The sequence below is a fragment of the Ciconia boyciana genome, chromosome 1 (genome assembly GCF_034638445.1).
Source record: "Ciconia boyciana chromosome 1, ASM3463844v1, whole genome shotgun sequence".
Taxonomy (NCBI): domain Eukaryota; kingdom Metazoa; phylum Chordata; class Aves; order Ciconiiformes; family Ciconiidae; genus Ciconia; species Ciconia boyciana.
In genome coordinates this window covers 79,412,571-79,439,202 of record NC_132934.1, presented here as the reverse complement: position 1 = coordinate 79,439,202, position 26,632 = coordinate 79,412,571, and the positions used below count along the sequence as shown (strand labels likewise).

General features: G+C 36.7%; 1 protein-coding gene across 1 annotated transcript in view; it reads left to right on the top strand.

The window, feature by feature from the left end:
• The window catches only part of SMC1B (structural maintenance of chromosomes 1B), a 37,032-nt gene that overhangs the window by 6,317 nt on the left and 4,083 nt on the right, over positions 1-26,632 (top strand). The window contains exons 7-23 of the mRNA XM_072850234.1: positions 474-614; positions 2,876-2,958; positions 3,986-4,193; positions 7,061-7,246; positions 9,639-9,818; positions 10,844-10,990; positions 11,614-11,751; positions 12,252-12,368; positions 15,475-15,581; positions 17,257-17,398; positions 18,822-18,967; positions 20,215-20,368; positions 21,802-21,900; positions 22,820-22,976; positions 23,739-23,893; positions 26,127-26,278; positions 26,516-26,585. Of these exons, the coding sequence (XP_072706335.1) occupies positions 474-614; positions 2,876-2,958; positions 3,986-4,193; positions 7,061-7,246; positions 9,639-9,818; positions 10,844-10,990; positions 11,614-11,751; positions 12,252-12,368; positions 15,475-15,581; positions 17,257-17,398; positions 18,822-18,967; positions 20,215-20,368; positions 21,802-21,900; positions 22,820-22,976; positions 23,739-23,893; positions 26,127-26,278; positions 26,516-26,585 (2,382 nt within the window). The remainder of the gene's footprint in view (positions 1-473; positions 615-2,875; positions 2,959-3,985; positions 4,194-7,060; positions 7,247-9,638; positions 9,819-10,843; positions 10,991-11,613; positions 11,752-12,251; positions 12,369-15,474; positions 15,582-17,256; positions 17,399-18,821; positions 18,968-20,214; positions 20,369-21,801; positions 21,901-22,819; positions 22,977-23,738; positions 23,894-26,126; positions 26,279-26,515; positions 26,586-26,632) is intronic.

The following is a 26,632-nucleotide window of genomic DNA, read 5'->3' as shown; positions in this document are numbered from 1 at the left end:
GGTTGTTCTTCTAGTTTGTGAATCTTCTGACTCTGCCCTTTAGAGGTATTTGGTCAGTTAGTCATAACCTTGCAGGATTGTTTAAAATGTTTATTTTTACCTTAAAAAAGATAACATGCAAATACTGTAATTACAGCATACCAAAACTTGCACTAATTTTGGGCTGTGCCAAACTTTAGTGTTAACCTTAAGATTGACTGTGAAGTACTGTAAACTTTATAAACTTTCCTGAAAAGTAAGAGTTATTAGAAGTCTAAAACAAGACCGTAGGCAAGATCTATTAAGTGTAAGCTTTGGGTTGAATCTTTCTCTAATATAACTTCTTATAATGCAATTAGTAGCTAGAAAGGTCTTGTGGGGAATTGGGTAGTTTTCATAATCTTAATTATTATAAAGTAGGCAATTGAGGCCATAACAACATGAGTCTTCCTACTTCCAGTGGAGTTCATTTTTTTTTTTTTTAATTTGTCCAGTTAGAGCGCTATAAAGAGCTAAAGGAAATAGCAAGAAAGAAGGTAGCTACACTAACCCAGCAGCTAGAAAAACTTCGTTGGGAGGAAAAAGCAGATCAAGAAAAGCTGAAACTTAATCGGAGGAAGAAAAAAGAAGTTGAGGTATTTGTATCAAGCTAGAATTCTGTTTTAAGGAGAAAAATGTTTCTGTACCCCTCCCTCTGGTATAAATGTCTATATAAATGTGTTAAATTCTTTGACATAAACAAATTCTCAGTAAAGGAGATACATTGCAAGTGTTAGTTCAGTTTTCATATTGCAACAGGTTTAGCAAAATGGCTTCTAAATTTATTCAGAGAATGGTTGCGTGGACCCACACTGAGGATTTTGTTTTAAAAGCTTTGGCTCTAATATTTTACAGTTACTCAGAACATATGCTTAACTGTAATCAGTTCCTGTTTTTGTTAAGTGTAGTTTTTGTTTCTGAGATGTCGTACAGCTGTTGTATATTGGTATGATACTCTCACCCTTTAGAGGTTTATTTTGATCACAGCTACCTTTTTGCTAAGTTGTTTTTAAAGTCAGTTGTGTGTAAGAGTGTGTAGTTGGGAAAATCTCCTTGGTGTCCACTCTTCTGTTCACTTCAGAGGCAGAGTGTTCGGTGTGAATACAGATCACTGCTGTCATTGGTTTCTGATTTCTTTTATCATTGCAGATCTTAACATGTTACAATAAAATACCTACATTTTTCACTATGACTTGGTCACCGTGCCTGATGTTCCCTTTTTAGAAAAATTATTTCCCAATTCATTGTTCAGCTTTGCATGATGGTTCTGATAGAAGTAGGAAGGACAGAAGCTCAGCTGATGATCTGTCTTTTGCTGGAAACCTTGCTCTATTAGGTGTTTTGGGTGTGTGTCCCCCCCAACTATGCTAACCTTGTAGTTTTGTCACTTACTAAGAAGTTAGAGAGGCAACATGCAGTTCTTCACCATTTAGTTATGGAGTCAAGGTTTGGAGGAGACTCCTTAAAAATCCATCAGATGAGACTTTACCAGTTCTAGAGTTCCTGGCACCTCATTCTTGTACATATAAACTTGTTTGTATGGAGAAGTCTGTATTTTACTGTATATCTATGAGGATGTAAAGTCATCCTTGCCACGATATCCAAGTTAATACTTGTACATCCATTTGCTCTTGATACAAGACTTTTTTTCCTTTTGAAGTACTAGTTACCAGGAAAACCTAGGTAGTATGTAGAAGCGAAATAAATTCTATTGCTTGTGCTTCTAAAACTCTGCAAGTCCTATTGTACTGTTGAGAAGGAAGTAAGGGATACTTGAGAATTCATAAAATGCATGTCTGACCATTCAGAGTTGGCATTACTTATCTGTACTACTGACATTTGGTCATCACTCCTCACAATTCAGCAGGTATGTGACCACATCTAGCATGCTCTGTTCAGTTCTGGGCTCCCCAGTACAAGAAAGATACTGGCATCCTGCAGTGAGTCCAGCAGAGAGCCACCGAGATGGCTGGGGCTGAAGCACCTGGCTTATAAGGAGAGGCTGAGAGAACTGGATCTGTTCAGCCTGGAGAAGGGAGAGGTGAAGGGGAGACCTTATTGCTGTCTGCAGTTACCTAATGGGAGGGTATGAATAAGATAGAGCTACACTCTTTCTAGAGGCGCACAGTGATAGGATGGGAGACAATAGGCACAACTTGGAACGCAGGAAGTTCCAAATCGCAGTTAGGTAAATTATTTAATCTCAAGGATAGTCAAACATTGAAGCAGGTGCACAAAGAAGTTGTGGACTCTCCATCCCTAGAGCTATTCAAAAGGTCACAGGGACTTCAGAAGTTAAATTAAGGCTTAATAAAATGTGTAGGTAATTATATTTTTTTTCTTTAATTTGCTTTAGTTACTGAAATTGAATAAAAATACATTAACTGAAAATACTTGTTTCACTGTTGGGTTTGGTTTTTAGTACAATGCTTCTGTGTCAAGTTGGAACCTCTATGTTAACTTCTTCATGTGTTCTTCTTGGGGAAAAAGCTTCTATTAATCATGGGCCAAGAAAAACATCTTTTTTGTTTCAACACCTGTAACTTACTAACACTATGTTTACAGTTGTTTTATTTGATGGTGTCATGATTCTTTGTGCTGAAGAGGCTTTCTCTGAACTGTAGCCAAACATGAAAAATACAGTAATGGCCTTGATAAAATAATTTTCCTTTATTATTTATGGTGCAATTGGGCATCTACTATTGAAAAAGAGATGCTATTACTTCAGCATGAAATACCAACAAGGAAGAAAACATCTGTCTCAGTACTTGTTCTGAATTAAGAGCTTTATATCTTGCTATAAAACTGTCGTTTTCCTCTAGCTTGTTTTTAACACATTTTATTTGTGATTGCATAGGAAAACGTAAAACAGACTGTGGAACAGATAGAAGAGCATAAAAAACGAATAGAGAAGTTGGAAGAATATGCCAAGATATGCACGTATGTTTAAAAAATTAAAAGCTAATTGGATTTCTTGCATATTCTATATTTTCAAATTAACGTAGCAGGCTTCTAATTCTTTATAATTCTTTTCTATTCTTTCACATTTTAGTAAAAACTAGAATTCTTACTGATTCTAATTAATAATTCAGTTACTTTAGCTGTCAAAATAAAGTAGGAAGTATGATGACTCATCCATATTTTGTTTGAAACCAGTTTTATAATTGCTTCTGATTTCTTGTAGGTGTGCAAATTATGTCACTACGGGTAGGGTATGGGTCTATTAGTGTACAAATTCTGAGTGAGAGAACAGGGCAGTTCTGTAGTTGTGCTGCTCTAGAAAGCATTAATATTTACACTGTGTATTAGGAGCGCAGCTCAGTTCTTGCTTCCTGGGTCTTGTCTTCTACCTGATTTTTGCTCTTTGTGACATAAGGTATATAAGCTCTTCATTGAGCAACTTGAACTAACTTTGACATTAGCCTGTGTTTTGTGCAGGAGGTCAGAGTAGGTGATCTCCAGAGAGTTTTTTCCCAACCTGTCTTTTCCTATGCATCTGTAATGTGTGCTTTGGCTTAATGCTGTCTGTGTATTGAACAAAGTTCTGCTATGGACAGGGAGCAGCAGACCCACTGTGATTGGTGTGATGCAAAATTATTTTAATTATGTAGTTGTAGTAGAGTGTGGTAGAGCCTTAGTGACTTTGGTAAGTGTGTAAAGTGAGTCATAATTTTGCATGGCAATTCTCAGTCCTTCTTAGTTTTATAATCTCAGACCTTTTATTGACGGAGGATAAAACAGTATGGTTGTGTGTTACACAGGCAAAAACTCTTCCTTGAACTCAATTTTGAAACCTTAGAAATAGCTTATACTATAGCAACTTGTGTAAGAAGGAACTTCTTATAGATACTTAAAATCTTTAATGATTTTCATAGTCTCTGACCATAGAATGACTTTAATTTTACAAGCTCAAAGCTTGTATAAATGAAATTGTAAATTGCTTTCCTATTTTTGCTTCTGTTCAAAGTGAGTCGTTAGCAGAGAAAAAACAGCAAGAGGAAGCGCTAACTAAGGCAATTGAAAATTCAACAATACGAATGGCTGAAGTGAATGAAGAATTGAACAAAATAGCGGGTGAACTGCAGAATGCCAAAATTGATTACCATGAAGGAAGGCGTCAGCAAATGAGAGCAGACATCCTGGAGAGTCTCAAAAGACTGTATCCGGATTCTGTGGTAATTGAATGGCCTCATTTAAATGCCTTATTTTAGAGTTCTTATTAAAAGTTCTGCCTTAGACTGAGTAAACAGCTAGAGTAAATTGGACTGTCTTTAATATTATTTTAAACTTCGTGCTTGCTTGAGTGTACTTACTGAAATAGTATTACTGAAAGAATAGTAGCATATACTGTCATTATTTTTCACAGTTTCCAGAAAAAGACAGATTACTGCTTGCATCAAATAATAATTTTGATCTCTTGTGTGATTTTTGTGGTGTTTGATTTTTTTTTTTTTTCCTTTTTGGTTTTGTTTTCTTCTGTCCTCAAACACATTTTTTACTTACTTATTTTGAACAAATGAATGTAAGTTTAGCTGTGAGACCATTTATTCCAGAAAGAATACTTCTTCCAAAGGACAATTTTGCTTAGGTGCATGAGATTTTTATATTACCAAATGGTTTGTCTTTGCTTATCAGTTACCATATTTTACTTAAATTACTCTTCAGTAATGCCATTAAGTGTTTTGTGTATTGATTCTGAATTGTCAGCAGAAATTGATCATCTTTTTATTGACGCTTAAAAATATTTACTCCAACATTGAAAATCATTCAAATAACTTTTAAATAAATTTAATCAATTGAATAGTTGGTCTCTGAGTATGTCTCAGTATAATCAGTCCTTTTTGATATACGTAGTCAGTTGAGATGTACAAGATGGGAATCTTTTTTTTTAAATATTTAGAAGGTGACATATCTCTGCTTCCTAGTACTGCCATAAGAACATAAAAAATGAAATGTTTTCAGTTGTTCTTTGCTTCTTGGTATTCTGCAAAACCTCCTCAGAATCTGGCAAGCGTCTGATCCTGTTGTTTTCTCAAGAGATTAAGAGTTTGCTTTTCAGCTGTTTTTCAGAACTTTTTCATCCATGTGAACAAGGTGTTACAAAAAATCAAAAAGATAATTGGTATATCTCTCTTTGCTCACTCTTTGCATTGTATCCCTGTTTGAAAAGAACCAGATCAGACTGGTGATACCATGCTGGCTTAGGGGAGAGCTGGTGTTCAAGGATGTTCTCTGTCATTTTCCTTCAGGAGCTGCAAATTTAAGAGTTTAAATTACTTACAGATGTGATGGCTTCTAACAAATAAAACCCAGATAAGTCTGTAATGTGACTATCACATTATGTAACCAATTTGAAAGTCTTAACGATATCTGCTTCAGTTACCCTTGTTCCTGCAATAGTTTTCCCAACACCAGCATGTGAGGCAACAGAGTTGCTTCTGAGCTACTCCTTATGCTCTGGTGTACTAATTCCAAATTACTGAACACAATCCAAATTAAAGTCTTGGGATGGAAGGGTTATGACACATTTTGTCATCTGGTAGTCCACTAAGTACTCAGGCAGAACCGGAGGAAATCTTGGTGTTGGTCTTTTGGATTTCATAGGCAAAAAATGGTATATTACTTCTAAACGTTTAGTTCTTACATCCATTTTAAAGCTTCTGTTCTTCTGTTAAAACATTCTAGGAATGGTTGGTGAACATTCCTGGTACTGGAATAGCCATGCAGCAGTGTGATTCCTGCTGTATGAGTAACGTGTGCATTTTCATGGATTTGTCTGATCAACAAAGTGAATTTTGCAGCTGATTACAGTTTTTACAATTTAATTTCAAAACGGCATTCCTACATGGGTAGTTTTAATTGGCAAAAATGCTATTGTTACAGATTCAGTTGGGCTGTCAATATTTGTTTTCACAGATATCTGGCATTCCATCTGGACTTAAATGCCTCTGTCTGAAAGTATATGGATCCTCTGTATAGTTTTGCATGTCTGAAACATCACATCTCTGAGCTGCAGATATAAATGTCCAAGTAGATGACACTGTGTGAGAAAACCAGGAAACTAAATAAAGACCTTTGTGGTGTTGGGTGTTATCTTTGCTTCTACTGTTTTTCAGAAAAGGGAAAACATTTGTCAAGAGAAGGGTAGGAAAGTAGATCATAGTAGGCTATGATTTGATCTACTGGAAATTATCTCAGTTATTCGTGAGATAATACCATGGATGACCTATCACATACAACTCTTACCAGTTATCTTCCTGTTCTCATTCATTTAAATTGATAAGGATAAAACCGTAGATATGCAAGAGACCAGTAGCTATATGTCAACAAGCAGAAAAATTGTTCTTGCATGAATTCACTGGTTATAATGTTCAGAATGTGCATTAGTAGCTTTAATCATTCAGGGTAAGCCTAACTGTACCTATAGTTACAGAAATTGAACAAAAAAATCTTTAGGGAGCATGTACAGCAAAGAACTAATTAGTTTTATCTATGGAGGTGTTATTTCAATATATGGCAAACCAGGCTTGATTATTTGGACTGTGCAGTACAAGAAAAGTAGTTTTTATTCTTTCCATGCTAGTAAAGTAAGCAGATAATTATTTTTTGGGTTGAAACTGGAATAGTGCCTCTCTTGCTACTGTTTTCCAGTTAACAGTTCTATTTATTTGAGGCCTGATTGTCATTCAAAGATCTTATTGTGTGTTAGATACTTTCTTTCCAAAAAAGATGCTTAGCTAGCTTTGCTGTTGTCACTCTGTCATGCTTCTAGAACTGTATGCTAGAGATTCTGAGTAAAACATTGAGATATGTAACTGTAACTTCAGGGAAAAAATTAAATCCCTTCAGATTTTGAAGGCATACTTTGCAATTCGGATTGACTGCTACAGTTACTATTTTTTCTGATGTACAGCCATTGTAAGAGAGTGCAGCTGGTAGATATGTAACACATTTTCCTCTTACTACTTCAGTATCTTGTATGCAGAAATATTATTTGATATCTAAAGTAACACATTAATATTTCTCTAATTTTTGTCTTCAGTTTGGAAGACTGCTCGACCTGTGTCATCCTATTCATAAAAAATACCAGCTTGCTGTTACCAAGGTATTCAGCAAATACATGACTGCTATTGTTGTTGCCACTGAAAAAACAGCAAGAGATTGCATTCAGTTCCTAAAACAAGAACGAGCTGAACCTGAAATTTTTCTTGCTTTGGATTACCTTGATGTAAGTACCTTTTTCTTTATCCTGTCACCAGCTGTCACCATCTTGCTGTCACCAGCAAGTTAATACACCTGTAAATCTTGATACTGGCTCATTTAAGCTTAACTAAAATAGGCTTAAGTGTTAAGGCAAAGCACTTATGAGGTGAACTTCATGAGGTTCCTGTCGGCCCACTTCTCCAGCCTGCTGTGAGGTCCCTCTGGATGGCAGCATGACCATCTGGCATCTGAGCCATTCCTCCCAGTTTTGTGTCATCAGCAAACTTGCTGAGGGTGCATTCTCCCTTATCATCCAGATATTTAATGAAGACGTTAAACAGGATTGGTCCCAGTATTGACATGGCTAGCTACTGACCTCCACCTGGATTTTGTGCCACCAGTCACCACCCTGTGGGCCTGTCTTTTCAGCCAGTTTTCAGTCCACCTCACTGTCTGTTCATCCACCAGCTTCAGCTTCATCAGCTTCACTATCAGTATCTTATGGGAGACAGTGTTGAAAGACTTACTGAAGTCTACAATATTCACTGCTCTCCCCTCATCAACCAGGCCAGTCATTTCATTGTAGAAGGTGATCAGGTTGGTCAAGCAACCAACTTGGTGAATCCATGATGAGTACTCCTCCAAGACTTTCTTGTTGTTCATGTGCCTGGAGATGGTTTCTAGGATTAGTTGCTCCATCACCTTCCCAGGGATCGAGGTGAGGCTGACTGTCCTGTAGCTCCTTGGGTCCTCTTTCTTGCCCCTTCTTGAACACAGGAGTGGCACTTGTTTTTTCTCCAGTCCTTGGGCATCTCTTTCACTTGCCATGATCATTCAAAGATTATTGAGAGGCCTTACAATGATGTCAGCTAGGTCCTTCAGCACTGGTGGCTGCATCACATCAGAGCCCATGCATTTATGTATGTCCAGTTTGCTTAAGTATTCCCTGACTTCATACCGTTCCATCAAAGGTATGTCTTCCTTGTTCCAGACTTGCCCCTTGGTCTCTGGAACCTGGGAGTACTGGAGGCCAGTCTTGCTAGTAAAGACTGACGTGAAGAAGGAATTCAGTACCTCAGTCTCTTCCATATGCTGTGTCACCAGGTCCCCTGCCTCATTCAGCAGCAGGCCTACATTTTCCGTAGTCTTCCGTTTGTCACCTGTGTACTTACAGAAGCCATTTCTTTGACATCCCTTGCCAGATTCAATTCTAGTTGGGCTTTGGCTTTTTAGGAAAGCCATATCTGCATGCTTGGACAGTGCCTCTATATTCCTCCCAGGTTACCTGTCACTGTCTCCACCTTCTGTATGCTTACTTTCTGTGTTTGAGTTTTGGCAGGAACTCCTTGTTTATCCATGTAGGCCTCCTGATGTTTTTGCCTGACTTCCCGCTCATTGGGATGTTCGCTCTTAAAGCTGGAGGAGGTGATCCTTGAATATTAACCAGCATTCTTGGGCCCCTCTTCACTCTGGGACCTTATCGCATGGGACTCTACTGAGCAGACATTTGAAGAGGCCAAAGTCTGTTCTGAAGTCCAGGGTTGTGAGCTTGCCTTTTGCCCTGCTCCCTCCTCTCAGGATCCTGAACTCCCCTATCTCATGCTCACTGCAGGCAGGGCTGCCTTTGACCTTCCTATCCCCAGCAAGCCTCTCCTTGTTGGTTAGTATGAGGTATAGGAGTGCACCTCTCCTCACTGGCTTCTCTCTCACTTGGGTGAGGAAGTTGTCATTGATGCTCTCTGGGAACTGCCTGGATTGCTTATGCCCTGCTGTGTTGTCCCTGTAGCAGATATCAGTGTGGCTCAAGTCCCCCATGAGGACCAGGGCCTGTGAATCTGATGCTGCTTTTAGCTGTCTGTAGAAGGCCTCATCCACTTACTCTTCCTGCTCCGGCGATCTGTAGCAGACATCCACAACAATGTTACCTTTACCAGTTCTCTCTCCAGTCCTTACCCATGAGGTCTCAATTGGCTCATCATCCTTCCCCAGGCAGAGCTCTGTGCATTCCAGCTGTTCTCTCACATACAGGGCAACTCCACCTCTATGTCTTCCCAGCCTGTCCTTCCTAAAGAGCCTCTATCCCTCCATTGCAACACTCCAGCTCTGGATGCCATCCCACCACCTCTCCCTGATCCCAAGAAGATTGTAGTCATGCAACGGCATGCAGATCTTTAACTCATCTTGTTTATTCCCCATGCTACATGCATTAGTGTACTTGCATTTCACACAGTGAAATAGGTTATACAGATTTAAGGACTGTAGTATACACAAAATATGAAAACCAGATCTGTTTCTAGTCTTATAGCAACTGAGACCCCCATTCTATTGATCTGTACATCCTGTCCCCACACCCCTCAGCTTTGGACATGTTTTGCTGTTACAACATGGATTTTAAACACCGCTTACTTGCTTTGCAGGTTAAACCAATCAACGAAAAGTTAAGAGAGATAAAAGGAGCTAAAATGATGGTAGATGTTGTACAAACTCCATTTGCTCCACTGAAAAAAGTGATTCAGTTTGTGAGTGGGAATGGCTTGGTCTGTGAAACAGTTAAAGAAGCAAAACAAATAGCATTTGATGGACCAGTGAGGTTGAAAGTAAGAAGCTGAATTTTGTTGCATATGTTTTTCATTGTAGTTACGTATTTTGTGCCATTTAAATAATTCTGTAAACATCCCATGAAGTATTGCAGATAAACACAGAATGGTACTACGCGGTCTAGCGTATTCCCACATAAATAAACCCCCAGATATTTCACATGGTTATGTTTTCCTCTGTATAGTAGTACGTTTAAGTGATTTCCTGGGAAAAGGAGGCAAATTAGAGGATAGTTATTGCCCAAATATGTTTCTTAGTATGGTCCTCATGATGAAGAGGAGGAAGGAGGAATAATCCTGTTCTTAAAACTGTCTGATTTAAAAATATGAACTTTTATGTTGCTAGCTTTTCTATGAATAAATGCTTTCAAAAATTCTTTAAAATATCTGACAGAATGTCTTAGTTGTAGATGTAAACTGTGGTGAGTACTGGAAGCTTCTGTGTCTCTTCCTGCAGTTGGTTCTTCTTATCCATATCTCTGTTGCTGTAGACAGTCTGTAGAGCCCCTTGACACACTTAGTAAACCTTTTAAAATCTTGATTAAAACAGCTTTAAGTTGAAGGTGACTGTGAAATTGTGTTTACTTGGAATCGAGTTGAGTCACAAAAATACCCATGTTCTTTACTAAAATTTACACTTTCTGGCTACAAACAAGCTGTTTTCTTTCACTCCATTATCACATTGCTTGACTTGCTCTACTGAGCCAGACATAACCTTGTAATTTGTATACACAAATGTCTCATGTATAATTTCCTTGTATTTAGGAAATTAATAATTTGATTTCCTTTTCTGATCAATTGTAATAATATCAAAATGTGACTAGTGCCAAGAAACAACAGACTTTTTTTGTGGCTTCATGTATGTTATGTTAGCAGGTTTAGAACACGAAAAAAAATGGGAGTCCAACGAAAATGTGGTGGTTGCTTGTTTAACTACTATGTCTTGGTACACTAGTTCATGGGATATTTTGGCTGCTTTGTGTTCAGATTTATTTGTTTTTAATTGTTGTTTTTTTTTCTTCCAGACAGTGTCTCTTGATGGAACTTTATTTTTGAAATCTGGAGTGATTTCTGGAGGATCAAGTGATTTACGATTCAAAGCTAGAAGTTGGGATGATAAAGAAATTAATAAAATGAAAGAAAGAAGAGATAGCTTGATTAATGAGTTAAAAGTAGGTCTCTTAAAAAGCACTTAACTGCAAAAGGCATAAAGGAGTAAAAGTTGTGTCTAATTTAATTCAGCTATGGAAAGATGATTTTCTAAAAAGGTGACTTTCAAAACTAGAATATGCAGACAGGACATAGTAGCTGTCTGTCCTCTTCTAGTTAATAATTATCAACTGTGGGTCTCTGTCCTTAGCTGGTGGGTTGGTTCAAGTATCACAGAGATGGAGAACCAAGACAACACTGTGGTTACAAGTTCCTTCAAGGAACAAGAGCTGTTGTTGAAAGTACCTGAAGACTTTTAGTGAAAAAGATGATACATTCTGTCAACATGAAAATATTTGCACAGACCAAAATCTCTCTGTGTAAAAGGATTTGTCATATCTCTAGTTATTTTGGAAGAGGGATGGAGTAGGAATTTAGGAATTTGCAAGCATATGCTTTCTTTTGAGAAATAAATCTGTTACAAAATTACTACTGAATATGACCAATGCTATCAGCATTTACCTTGAATGGGCCCTATGTCAGCAAGGCTAGCTTTATGTAGTGTGTGAATCTGAAAAATGAGTAATTTCAAAATAAGTCACCTTTTGTTTAAAATGCTTTTTCTCCCATCACAATATTTTTCTAGGACTTAATGAAGATCAAACGTAAGGAGACTGACTTGAAGCAGTTGCGTGCTCAGTGCCATGGAACTCAGACACGACTTAAATATTCACAGAGTGAATTAGAGCTTATTAAAAAGAAACATCTCGCTAATCTCTACACGGTATAGTACTAAACCTTTATAATTTTCATGTTTAATAATTGTATTTTTTTTACCTGAGCTGTAATTGCTGGTGAAGTAAATACTACTTCCCTATGTAGTTTTTTTTAATTCAGTTTGTTTTACATACAGCAGTGGTGACTGAGGAATTAATAAAATATAAAAAACAAGATTATAAAGTAATTTACATGAGGCTTTTTCTGTTTTAGGTTTTATATTTGAATTTCTGGTAAGCTTGGTTTATAATTTAGTAACCTTCAGAAGTCTGTAAATCAAAATGCACTTTTAAGTAATACTTGCGTAGCTTGCTTTTCTGCTCGTTAAAACTTTACATTGCATGCAAATTGGCAATAATAGTGCGTAAGTGGCATTTGAGAATAAAATATTTAGTGTTTTTCATGAGAAAAATACAGTTAATCCAGAACAGAATTGTCTCTTAATTTCTAGAAAGTTGACCATCCTATTAAGAAAAATTATCATCTTTTTCCTTTCTTTCTATCTAGGAAAAATCAAAACTGGAAAGTGAGTTGGTAAATATTGAGTCTCAGCATGATATGCTGAATAAAGGCATAGCGCAAATAAAAGAAAAAATAGAAGAATTTCAGAAAAAAATTAATGAGGTAATGCCTTCTGTCATAGTTGTGACAGCTTATGCTTTTAGACTACAGAAACTTCTTTCTGTTCCTGCTGACTTGTAGAACTTGATCAACTTTGACTTTGTAAACTACTTTGTGACAAGGGTTATAAATTACTCCAGCAATCTTCCCACATTCTCTACCTTTCTTACCAAGGTAACTGTGAACAGAAGTGCACTTCAATGTTAGCATATATGTATTATAGCTTTGGAAATCAATTTCCTTAAAAATCAAAGTTCTGTGATGTTTATGTGCCAAACACAAATCTAACCAACCAAATCCATCTACTTCTTGAATATTGGATGAAGCTTTGCTTAATATACACACACTAATTTCATTTGACATAGGAGAAAATTTTTTAGTTTGAAGAAGATGGGCTTGCTTTCCCCCACCTTTTCCTGCTCTGCTAATAAATATGACTTACTCTTTGTAGCATTGAGCAGGGACAATCCATGGAAGTTCACAGCTTTAGAGCTCAGTGCAAACTTTCACTGTAGATCAAATCCCGGAAAAATACTCTCTAGGTCTTGGGGTAAAATTTGATAAGTATCAGCTTATTCATTCTCAGACTCTAATGTCCAAGTTCTTTGTAAGAAACTGTCGTTACAGGATCTTTCCTTTTTGTGGAGAGATAATTATGCAGCGTGACTGCATGACTAGACTGTAACTTTCTTTTGGTGTGAAGTCTTCCTGGCTGATGTGGATCCGTGACAGCATGTACGTACACTAAATTCTATATGCACCTACAAGATGTGCAGATCTTTCAGTAATCGGTGCACCCACTAGGTAGACAGTCTCTGCATGGGTGACTATCCTTCTGAAAATCATTCTCACTGCAGTCATAGCAGGACCCATTCAGTGTCTACATGGAAATGCTCTATCAATATCTTTTCATCTGGAGAAGATCCACTACTTCTGCAGCCTACAGGCAGACTAGATCAGGCATGCTCATGCCATTAGGAAGAGAGCTCTGTATCAGTTTTCTAGAGCTGAGAACAGTTCTCAGCACTGCTAGAGTGCTTTGTTCTGAACTCTACAAGTGTTATGTCTAGGTGATGACCTGTTACACCACTATATACTAGAAAAGTAGATAAAGAGCAGCATAGTGTGAAGATTCCTTTCTCTTCTGGGGAAGTAGCCAATATCTGTGCTTTATTTTCTGTGCACTCTGATTACCCTGGGAGAATGGTTGCCGTGTGCATGATGATTGTCAGCAAATTCCTCATTCCACTGTTTTATTTTGGGGTTTTTGTTTGTTTGGGGGGAGGGGATGTTTTGGGTTTCGAGTTTTTGGATGTTGTGGTTTTAGGGCTTGTTGTGTTGTTTTTTTTTTTAAGACTTGTATGCCTATGTTCATTTGGAGTCCAATTCATGGAAGATGAAGCTAGCCTATGATACCACTGAGTCTTCTTTGCTCTCAGTCTCTTTTGAGGAGTAGCTAATGCAGGGTTTAGGGACCTTGTGGTATCCCCACTTGTCCAAATTCATTATCTGTTATGGTACTAAACAGCTTTTGTCATTATAACCTGCTTCTTCCTGCCTTTTATCAGCAACAGAAAAAGTTCTGTATGATATGTGATCCAGCAGTTAGGTTTCCCAGGTGTTTTTTCTGTAGACTGTTCTGCTATCTCGTACCTCAGTTTCCCTATCATTCTCTAATCTTAAGATGGTCCCCAGAACAGTTTGTACAGACAGCTGACAAATTAAAAAGCATGGTTGTCGTGAAGAGACTGAAGTCATTCAGTGAAGTGAATAGTAGTAAAGCCTAATCTGATACCAAGGGGGGTTTCATAGAGTTCTACTCTATGAGGGGGGTTCTACTAGAGTACACAATAACTCTGGCCTCTCTGAGAAATAAGCACCTCGTCTCTACTTCTCTCTGGAAGCTGCCTTTGTTCCTGCTCTTGCTAAAGAAATCTGGTACAGACTATGGAGAAGTGGTGCTGCAGTTTTATCTGGAAAATTCACAGCTTTGCACCTAGATGCTTGTGTAAATGTAGATTCTTAGCAAAAGAGATTCCTCACCACTGTCTATGGTTGCTTGAGGTGTATAGTACATGTGTAATTTAGTTCCTGGCCTCTGACCCATTCTCATCAGTCTTTCTTGGATTAATCTATGACTGGAATTCTGCGTGTAAAAAGAAGCCAAAACTGCTGCATGCTCTCTGCTGGTGCAGGCATGAGGGAGTGCAGGTGTCTGTCATCTGCAAACACTGAAAAAGTCATTGATGTTTAGGCTATAAGAATTCCAGATCCAGGGAACTTTACTTTTGCTTTTTCTGCAAAAAAACCAAATGGAGGCTGGTCATCAGTTTCTGAAGAATAGTGTTACTTGAATAATATAACTTGATTTGATGTAGTATTTGATATCTGGTTAAACAAGCCTGTGTACCAAAACAATATAAACAATACCAGGTTTTGACCTGTGAAGTTCTCTTAAAATTTTGTTCAGCCCATTGGGTTTCCTTTTAAATGCTGTAGGCTCTTGTGACTTCTTTGTTCAGTCCTGCCGTATACACTATACCTACTATTTGCCTGCTTAAATTTTTTGTTAAAATTTTAGGACTGGTTTTTGCTGCAGCTTTTGTTAGTATATACTGTATAATTAGGAAATGAGAGATTCTGTATCAGTTTTTTTGCTGTGGCTTTGCTATAAATGGAACATAGTAGTTAATATTTATGGATCACTTGAAAGGATTAAAACAAAGAACTGAACTACACCAAAAAAACTGGTGTATCTGGTTAGTGTCCTGTATACCATTCAGCTTTCTCTTCTTCAGTTGAGTGGGAACAACAGACAAAACCAGGGAGGTTGGTTACACTGTGATGACTTTGGAATGACCAGGTGCTGTCAAGAAAAGCTTAGATCAGAGTTAACCTTTTGCAGATCATAGGCCTTGTATCTGGCATTTGTACTGAAAGTGTTACTTGAAAATTTCAAGTACAAATTATTTCTCAGTAGTTCAGTTTACTGTTTCTTAAAGTACCTTGAAAATCCAGTGTGTAGCGTGAAGTGATTGTCTAAATGTTTTACTTTTGTGAGTTGCAAAATAGCATAAACATTTTTTGCTCCATTTCTCTTTATTAAAAGGCTGAAGATGCTGTTTTCTGGGAATTCTGTGAAGAAATTGGTGTAGAAAATATTCGTGTGTATGAACAAGAACATGTGAGACAACAAGAGGAGATTGATAAGAGAAGGTGGTATTTGTAATTGAAATGTAAAAAATGGTTTGTATTAGATTGGGCACACTGGTAAATGAGTAACGTCATCACAGGAAATACCACAAAAACCTACAAGACTGTAAAAGGTTATATTATCACTGCAAGGATTAGTTAGCAGTTGTACTGCTATGGTTTGGGTTTATTGGACAGTTATAGTCAGTGATGTTTTGCAACAAATTTGAAAGGTAAAACTTACTATTTTGGTAGCACTATTGTAGAAAAATAAAGCAAATAAGTTTTCTAAAATCCACATTGAAAAATGGCTCTATCACAAATTCAGGATGGCATGAAGGTTCACTCATGTATCAAAAATGTTAAAGGTGAACCAGGTGTAAGATGCAGTGATTTGGTATAGGAACATACTATTAAGGAAAACAGGATCTTAATTTTCTCACAGGTAACCTCAACTGGTATTCCCCTCAAACAGGCACATGTCACAGGACCACAAATTTATATCTTAAAGAATGAGAATGTTAAAATGAACTATCTCCTTGTACTGCAGGCATGTTCAGGCAGATGACAGTTCATGCATTTCCTGACATTATTTATAGAAAATACACCTTTTCTAAATGACTAATGTAATGGCTAGCACTGAACTCCATTTTCTTTCAGCCATCTCTTCAGCTGCTAAGAGTCTCTGACCAGTTTTCAGAAACTGGTCCAAATGTATGTTTTTGGCTAGGGCTGCAATGAGGTAGTAATGCAGTGCATTCAGTTGCAGTTAAACCACCTGCTGGATGAAGTGATTTGATCATTTATGTTTGCAAGAACTGAAGTCTGGTGAAGTGTAAGAAGTTAGCAATAGAACAATGAAAAGAGGAGCTTTATGCATGGCCTTATGCTACAGTGTACACACAGCCTTGGCCTTGCTTGTGCCCTAACTTGCCATCATTAGTCCTGTAAGCCTGTGCTATGGTGCCTTCTTGCCCAGGTCTAAAGAGCCTGGAACTGGTGTTCTGCCAATCCTTTTGCCTGAACAACAGATGCAGCGCTCATAGTAAGTCATTCGGGAAGCTCAAAGCTCAGAGGCAGACACTAACAGCTGAGAGGAGACCTTTCTGTAAACAGCTACTTAGTTTTACTGAAATCTGTTCTCACAGCAGCATGTGAAGAAGTTTCTGCCATTGTACCCCTACAAACAAATACAGGTCTCAATTGAGAGGTGATAAGCAAGGCTGAATATGGCTTAAAAAGCTCTGGTCTCATGCGTTTTAATTGCCATCTCCCAACTGAGATAAGTTCCTTATAATATCCAGATAAACATACATGCCAGCTGACTAGGAGGCTTGTGGGGGCTGAGCAGGGAGCACAGGCATTGGATAAATACACAGCATCAGTGTAACTTTTGCCCAGCTCATATCTGCATCATTTACAGGTATATCATTCAGACTTAGATACTTGAACTTTCAGTGTTACTTTCCATATTGAATGTGGCCATACTGTATCTTTATATTTTATTTTTTGAACTATTATCACTGTATGTGGTGTAGTAGAATTGATGATCCAAATGTATGTGAATTTTTGTGTTCACGTAGAAGGTATAAAAATGCTATCTAAATAGTCAAAGTGAAAATATATTTTGTAATAACTTAAAATCGTAGTTACTGGCCTGCTTTGTAAGTGTTGGTTTGAAATACTGTACTTTGACTAGGCTGGAGTTTGAAAATCAGAAGACACGACTAAACATTCAGCTGGAATATAATCGTGATCATCTACAAAAACTAACAAATACAGTCAGCAAGTTGAGGGAGACCATTCGTAAAGATGAAGCTGAGATTATTGGGCTACAGAAGGTAACTGTAAAATATATATATATATGTCTGGGACTGAGAGGAAAGAATGCATTGAATTACAATTTTAAATAAACAGTTGATGCTGTTGAGTAATTCTTCTAGGGCTTAATTCAGTGTTGACTTTGTAAATGTTAAAAAAATGCAGTTGCCTATTGTTTTAACCTTGAAACAACCTGTCATATTAAGGTACTTATTTAATAATTAATAAGCTTACTAAAAATTAAATTTGGGATTACTGTATGTACAGTGTTATATTGTGTTTATATGAGAAGGCAGCATGACTACAGATAAAACTAGTAGCATGTGGCTGAGATTCTTTAGAAGATTTTATGAGTAATAATAAACAACTCTGGTGCTTTGCATCTTCAGGGTGCTTCACAGGCACTAATAGACTTAATTCTATGAAAACTAATTTAGATTTTTAGTTGAAGTAACATGTATGGATTCCTCCTTCATAGTGTTCTTGTTGTGTTAATGTTGCTTGTTAAATAAACTATGCTTGTGGTGCACTGGAAAGTGAAGGAGAAAAGATGTGTAATAGTGCTTTGAATAAAAAACAAAAGTGAAATGTAAAACTGCCCTGAAGTGGGCAAAAAACCCCACATGCATGATTTGAACTCTGAATTTTAACATTAGAAGACACGTATTTCTGATACTGAGGAAAAACAATAGACCCTTACTTAGTCATGTACAAAAACATGCCTGACCTCATGCCTGTGTGCATAATGCTTCTGAAATGTGACTTTGAGCAAATTCAGATATTTTTGTCCTGGAGAAGGATTGTTTGTATTAAATCGTGAAGGTACTTTGTGCAGATACTGCAACAGCAGTAAGTCTTGATTAGGTTGCCATAATACCAGTCTCTTAAGGACCATGTCTTCATGCATGTAGTGTTAGGTTTACTATATTCTAGCACGTAATTTCTAGCAATTTAGCAGTGGTATGGGTTATATAGGGGAAGACTTTTCTGGAGTACCTCCACAGATTCTTTGTTCTCTGCAGATTACCTCAGGATTTATCTTTTAATGAACAACACTTTTTAAAGGATTTCAGGTTACCTTAGGTGTTGCTAAATACGTTGTAGCTGTACAGCAGATGGGATCCTTCTTGCAGGGCTAAGGGACTAACTGAGGAAAAGGGAGTAGCCTACAGATCATAGGTGTCCTAGGATCCCTGCCTTGATGGCTTTATAGTTTAGTCCAGTACAGTCACAAATCCGCAGCTGGCTGTGCCTATGTATACAAAACATCTGGATTTTCCTATGTATAAGACAGGCTGGTTTTGCAGTGCCTTTCAGATTATGTGCTGTAACACATTTGAATGTATTGTAACAGGTTTAAACTTTAACTCTTTCTTTCTGTATAATAAAGGTTCCATTCAAGATTTTTGGTGAAAGGTTAAAAATGTAAATATTTCTATGCAGGATGAGGAAAAGCTTCTAAAAAAAGTGAATGACATTGTGGAGGAGCAGCAACATCTTAAGGATAGATTAAGTGCTCATAAATCTGAGGTTATAAAAACCCAAAATGAAGTTGAAGAGTTCAGAAAGACGTTGTTAACTCTTAATAGGTAATTGCTAATTGTATTCCTGGGAAAATGATTAATGTGATAATATTTAGAAGAGTTTTAGTGATCAGATGTTTGAATTGCTCTTGTTCTGCTTTCTTGTGAAAGATTCATTAGAGACATGGTAATTTGCATTTAGAGTATGCATTAGTTAAAAAGTGTTTCTAATTCAGTATGCGGTTCCCAGAAGTAATAGGAACAAGATTATTTCATGACAGCTATCTCATAAACCATATAGAATAACATTATCTTATTATCTACCTAGTGTTAGGTCTCGTTGTTATTTCTGATAAATGTGTAGTAACTTCTGATAAATATGTATTAGCTTACAACTTGATTGGGGGGACATATTAAGTTTGCTGTTAGTTTCATATTTTTGAGTTGTACACTTGGTTCAATTAATGAGAATTTTTTTTCTTCTGATTTCAGTGTTCTCATTTTCTCCAGGTCTTTCAAGCATTGGATACCTTAAACTAGTACTAATCTTAGGTCGCTATTTTGTCCTTACTGTTTTTTTAAATCAACTGCTTTGGGGACAGTTTGTACTTCAGTTTTCTTATGCTTGCTTATTATTGATGTGTTTAATGTCTCTTAATCAGGAGTCTTCTTTATGTTTAAAAAACCTGACATGTTGGCACAGTATGGCTAGGTAAACTTGTGGAATTTTATATAAACTCATAGATTGTATGCCTAGTAATTCATTTTATAGCATGTAATTTTAACAATTAAGACTTACATCTTTGCCTTATTCAGCAGCTTGATGCTATCAAAGGAATTTGTTGCAAAGAATCGAGGTGTATTTCAAGTAGAGTAACGATAAAAGATACTTGATTAAATTTTAAAAGGATCAAATCTCCATACGTGTTCAGCAGAGCTAAACGGAACAGAGTTTAGCTATAGTTAGGAAAGGTGGATATTTGAACATGCTATAGTATAAACTTGGCAATATACTGAAACTATGTCCGTGCTACTAGCATTTACCTTGCAATAGAGTTAAGAGTTAATACAGAATAGCAGAGTGTTAGCTTGTGCGCTAGAGTAGTGTATGGTTCCCAGCTCCCTCTTGAGTAATTTGGGAGAATGAAGGGAATGGAAGAAGTTAAGTACTATTTTCCTTTATGTTTGATGGGGATTATAGAGGAAAAAGCCCTCTTTGTGCTTGGTAACTGTTTTTCATGCTGTATGGCTGTGGATGTTACTGGTGGTGATGCTTCTGCTCTTTAATTGGCTTGTGCCTTTTGTGTATGTAGGGAAGCTACAAAATTACAAAAGGAAGCTACAGCTATAGAAACCTCTCTGGAAGAGAAAAGATTAAGACGACATAATATGCTTCTTGAGTGCAAGGTGCAGGACTTGAAAATAAAGCTCCTGTCTGGATCACTGGATGACATCAGTGAAGTAGAGGTACTTAAAATATTTACAGAAGATAGATATCACGGAGCAGCAATTATTCAGTCTTGAATTTAAAGATACTTATTTTTTCCTTACAGGACTGTTTGTCTTAGTAATGTTAAAATAATACATTGTTTTCATGTGATCAGGCCTTATCCATTCAAGAGAAGGATTTTTGTTTATTTTTGTAGACAGAAATATTGTTTGCAAACATTTTTGCTTGTGCTTGAAATGTATTCCTGTGAAATATGTAAAATCGCTGTGGTACAAGAAAATTGGTATGAAGGAGTAGTCTAGATACACATATGTAAGAGGACACACGGGTCAATCCAGAAATGTAAATAAATATGGCATGTACGTGGATTGAGATAGTATTTGGTTAATCATCCACAATATAAATGCTGTCTAAAATCATCCTTTTGTCTTCAGTAGATGTAGATATTCACAGAAATCAGAGGTAGACTAAAATAGAAATACTCCTGCTATCAGAGGATTGACCCTCATTATTTTTCTCAGTCTTCCCTCTTTTTCCAGCATATCTTTTGTGAAGAGAAATTAAACTTTCTCCACTGTTACAAAAGAAAAAAGCTATGGGTTTTGAAGGACTTGTAACAAGTCTGTGAACTTGGAAGGAGTCTTGTTGAACCCATTCCTTAGAAAAGTACTTTTGCTGGAGGATAGGTATGAATCAGTGGGTCAGAAGACAAAAAGAAGGCAGTGAGGTAGGCAGTCTCGGAAGGGAAAGGACATGAACTGCTAATCATCAGAGTTTGTAGGCATCTCAGCTCTCGCTGTTTATGCATAAGGAAGAGATGAAACCAAGGAGGTGGGCAGTAGGAATAACAACGTGGATTCCTAATTAATATCACTGAGAAGATCAGTAAGATTTGGTTCTGAGAAAGAATCTTGGTGGGAAAGGGACTGATAATGACATGCAGCACGTGTTTCATTCAAGGGAAAGTAGCTGTTTGAAATCCAGGCTTACAGTGTCTAGAAGATGCTCTGCTTATGCCATATAGAATTGAAGCTACTCATTTCTTCTGAGGCCAACTGAGTGGAATAAGTGCCTCGACTTACACACTTCAGAGCCTTTCCTTGAAAGGGGATTGAATTATCATGGGAATGTAAATCTTTCCAATCAGGAGATTTTCAGTATGCACATTGTTCTAAATATATTACAAATAATTACTTCTACTTTTATCTTGGCTTGAAACTAAAATTAGCAGATGTTTTCATCTTCATTTAAAAGGTGCATTTTTTAATTAGACTTACAAGATCTTAACTAACTGTTAACTCAATTTTGGCTAGGGGAGGAGCTATGGAATAAGTTTACCTCATACCATGTTACCACTGTCTCCTCATTTTATATCCTTTTAATGCATTGTTTTAACAGTCTAAAAGTTAACTGTCATATTTCTGAACTGGAATGTCCTTCATATTTATAGCTAGGAACTGAAACAGAAGGCACTTGGACTACATCAAGTATCTATGAAAGGGAAGAGGCAATTCAGATAGACTACAGCAGCCTAGCAGAAGACCTGAAGGTAATCTTTTTTTGTTTAAAATTATTAGAGATAGAGTTATTTATTTTTATTTAAAATACTTTTTTTTGTTGAAATTATTTCTTCTTCACCCAAGTCTTTAAATGAAACTTACTAAAAACACTGTTAAGCTTAAGTGCGTGTGTGTGTGTGTGTGTGTTTTGGTTTTGCAATCATACATCACACTAATGTATGGGATTTCTGGATAGGTCAATTTCCCATCTAACTAAATTTAATTTAAAGCTTATCTAAACCATAAAAATAGAATGGAGAAATAGTAAATAATAACTCTGATTTTTTCCTTCCTCCTTTACCGTCTGCCTTTAAGTTCCAACACTATAGATCATGACTCAAAACTATAGAAGGCAATGATTGGCTGCCGAGGGGTTGTTCCACCTTCTCTGTAGTATTTTCAGAGACTGAGACTTAGCATACTTCCCCCTGTAACAGCCATTATGTCATGTTTTCTCAGCAGTTTTCTGTAAATTTTTTTTTCCTTTTTAATCATAAGGAAAACAATTAAATGTCAGAGGCTAGGTACAGAGAAAGGGATGAATCTGTCATCACTGGAACTTGTCTCAAAGAATTCATCAAGAACCTGTCTTCAAAGGTTTTCTTTACAAATCAAGTAGTGAAGCCAGCTAGTCCTCCTCCTGTGTTGTATTTTAACCCCGACTTCTAGGCTGAAGGGAATTTGTTGTCTGTTTTTAAAGGTCTTGTGGAACAATGCTTAGGACCTAGTAAATTTATTCTGAGAACTAAGACTCTTGAGTGGAGTTTTTTGTTTTGTTGTGTTTCCAGTTAAAGCTATTTAATGAGTGGGATACTTCTTCCAGAAACGGTGAGCGCTTGCTGTATATGTTGAAATGTCTTGGCCTAAAAGCAAATGTTATTGCTCTAGTATTTTTATTTTTTTCTTTAGGACCTAGAGTGTGATAAAGATATAGAGGATCATCTGAACCAGATGCAGCAGGAAATAAAATCTAAAGAGAATACTTTAATAAAAACAGCTGCTCCAAACCTGAGAGCAGTAGAGAAATTACAGATAGCTCGGGACAAGTTCCAAGAATCAATAGATGGTAACACTGAGTCTTTCATATTAATCTCTTTTGTGACTGTGAGAGTTTTCACCCTAACTGAAATTCCTCTTTCTGGGGTTGGTCCTGCTGGCTTTGCTTCTTTTGGATATTAAGGTATTTTTTGTGCTCAAGTGCTTATCCTCAGTTGTCTTTTTAATTATATATAAATAATTTATTAACATATACTTTACTCTGCAGTAGTTTATTGGAATACAGTTTGAATGATTGGAAAGATACTTCGCTGGCCAAATGACATCATAAAGTGTTTTTACTAATTTTATGATTAAAGTCAGTAATTTTTAGAAAATAATTTCAATTGTTCTTAAATAATTGAAGGAACATATATATGTTGTCCAGAACTCAGACATGAGCATTACTGCAAAACTATTGGTATCCTCAAAGAACATTGCAGACATTAACATACTGAGAAAACCAAGGAGTTCTGAAGCTGTAACAGGTAAATGCTGGTGCTGCTTAAGGCTATCCAGCTTACAAAAGGAATTAGGAGAAGAATTTTCTTCATTGTTCCAACCGAATGTGGCATAGAGCAGATTGAATACATCCCAACTTTTCAGGTTTTGGGGCCTCCAATTGAAATCTGGAAGGAAACTCATACTATTGGTATGCTCCTTCTGTGTGCATTAGAAACTTTTTCTGCAGTAAATATTGTCCTTGATGCTTGTTATGGTACACAATATATATTTGTTCTGTGTATTTGCTTAGAGGCTTATTACAGAATAACTTCAGTAATTTTTTTCATAGCTTTTGAGACCAGCAGAAAGGAGGCCAGAACATGCAAGCAAGAATTTGAACAGGTGAAAAAAAAGAGATACGACCTTTTTAGCCGGTGCTTTGAGCATGCCTCCATAGCTATTGATCAGATCTACAAGAAACTTTGCAGAAACAGTAGTGCTCAGGTGCGTCATGTTCTTAGGTGCTTGGCTTAAAAGGCCTACTTCATGCTTTGTTATCTAGAATAAGAGAGCTTGGTAACACTTCTAGTTTCCAAAGAAGTTTCAGTCCTGAAGAAGAAAATTACACAAATAATAAAGACTTGAGAATTTTAGGGTCAGAGGAGGAATAGGTAATATGCCAAAGCATGCTTGACATTAGACAGAGAAATGTGATCTAAAGTGTTAACAAAATTGGGAACTACTCAGTTTGGGTTAGTTTGACTCTTTGTATTTAGCAGACTTGTGAATTACCATGACACAAATGTGAAATATATTCAAGTACTTCATTTAAAAATAACATTGGTTTACAGATCTAGTGATACCATTAATAAGTAATTAAAAACACTTAATCATTATTATAGATAACACTAAAAACCATAAATCACTATTTCAGTGCTAGTGTTTTGTATGAGGTTTTGATACACCACTTAAATATTTTTTTAAAAGATAGATTTAATATGTTTGCAGCTTTTAAGAAACCTGTAGAAAAATTGTGTCACAATTGTATTCATCTTTGCTAGTGTTCCAATATTGATGCCGAAAGTAAAGAGAAAACTCCCAAATGCTTTGCTTACATCAAATTCTGTAGATGGTTGAATGTTTACAGGGCTCAGGCTTTAACTCTCGTCTGTCTTAAACTTCAGATTTTGTCTTTTCCCTCAGAGTCAGATATTCAGTGAACACCTTAAATATCTTTAAATACATCCTTTCTGCTTCTAGGTTGGACAGGATAATAAAGCATTTATTTCTTCATGATTACGGGACTCAGTAGACTGAACATCAGGCAGGTCTTGACTTTGCATCACTCTGAAACAACCAGTATTTTCCAGATGAATTGCCAAAACCAATTAGTTGGGTGCTTTTGTTCTGAGGTCTGTGATGCTGTGCCTTGATTTGAGCCATAGTGGTAACCTGGTTGAGAGATTATCCTGTGATTAGCTGGGAAGCTAAAACTGCCTACTCGATACGAACATAGCAGCTGAAGGAAGCTGGTCTAATTGCATTGGAAGAGAAATGATTGCTCTGTGGCAATTACTGTGGTTAGCTAAGGAAAAGGTTAGCTCTGAGTTTTGCCATCAGAGGAGGTGGCCTAGGTTGCAGCTTGAACAGATGCTTTTTTAAGCAACCTTAACAATTTTTAAAATGAAAATTTCTTAATAAAATTAATATTTCTTAATGTTATATTAGTAACTTTTATTAATAATCCTTTACTGTCTAGTCCAAAAAAGAGAAGCTTTGATAGACTGACTTAGTTTTAACTTCCAGAGATTCTGGACTCAGAACATTCGTGCACTGAACATATTGCTCTGTAAAATTTATTTCATCAGCACATTGTGTGTTAGAAGTACTTCAGAAGAAACTACTGCCTAGGAAATTGTACATACAGATTCACTGCTGTGTTTGCCACCAGTTCTCTTCCATTCCTCTTCTGTGGAGAGAAAAATGTCGTTCATTTCATACCTTGATGAGCAAGGAATATATGTACCCTAGTAAGCTACAAGATGATTTTTGCTAAGAGTGTCCATAGATCTGAAAACTTCCTCTTGTATAGATATATGCAATGGCATAGAACTGGGAGTTGCATTGCAAGATATTTGACATGTTTACAGCCTGAAGAACATTGTAATAACAATGACAGGCATTCTCTCTGCAAAGAAAAAGAGGAAAATATGCATATCTCCAACAAAACAAAGATGCTGCAAGCACTATATCTTACTTCCAGGACTATTTACCACAGAAATTATTTTAAATCAAAGTACATGTAGTGTTTTGTTTTGTTTTTCTTCCACTATATCTATGATCCAAGAGGAGCCATTTGAAATGAGTGTCAACTATGGAAGTTTTTCTTTTATCTGTATCCACTTGTGCAGAGGGGAAGAAACTGTATTATTGTCTCTTCTATTTAATGGGAAAAATAAACCATGTAGCAATTAGCTTATCCATCATACTTTTTAATGGTTTGGTAAAATGGCCCTTCCTTTAAAATAATACATTTAATTTTTGGACCTGGGAACTGGGATACAAAGTATAGTGCAAACTTTATAGTGCTGCTCTTCAGTATAGATGAACAGGTGTTTCCTACAAATGAAGCTAACTTACCAGTTTCAACCCTAGCTCAGTAAGTATTTAAACCTAAAAAATAACCATCTTAACTTTGTAAATGTCACTATTAGTAATGAAATGTATGCATTTCCAGGCATTCCTTAGTCCTGAAAATCCTGAGGAGCCTTATCTGGAAGGCATTGGCTTTAACTGCGTGGCTCCAGGAAAACGTTTTATGCCAATGGACAGTTTGTCAGGAGGTGAAAAAGCTGTGGCAGCTCTGGCTCTTGTGTTTGCTATACACAGGTAAAATAACCATTATGCTATTATCCAAGTATGTGGCTAAGATTGACAATGTTACACTTACAAACATGTTTAAAAAATCTGCCAATAGAGTATTCAAACATTACTGAAGTCCTTATTCTCTACCTGTCATTACTTCTTATCAAAATTTTATGATAGAGTAAGTGAATATCTAAACTAATTAGAATGTTTATTAACATTTTTGCATCTAAATGCAAAATACCGTCTTGTCTTCTACAGTTTTCGGCCAGCACCTTTTTTTATTTTAGATGAGATAGATGCTGCCCTGGATAACACAAACATTGATAAAGTAAGTCGGTCCCTTTCACCTTACCCTTTTGTCAACAATATAATGAT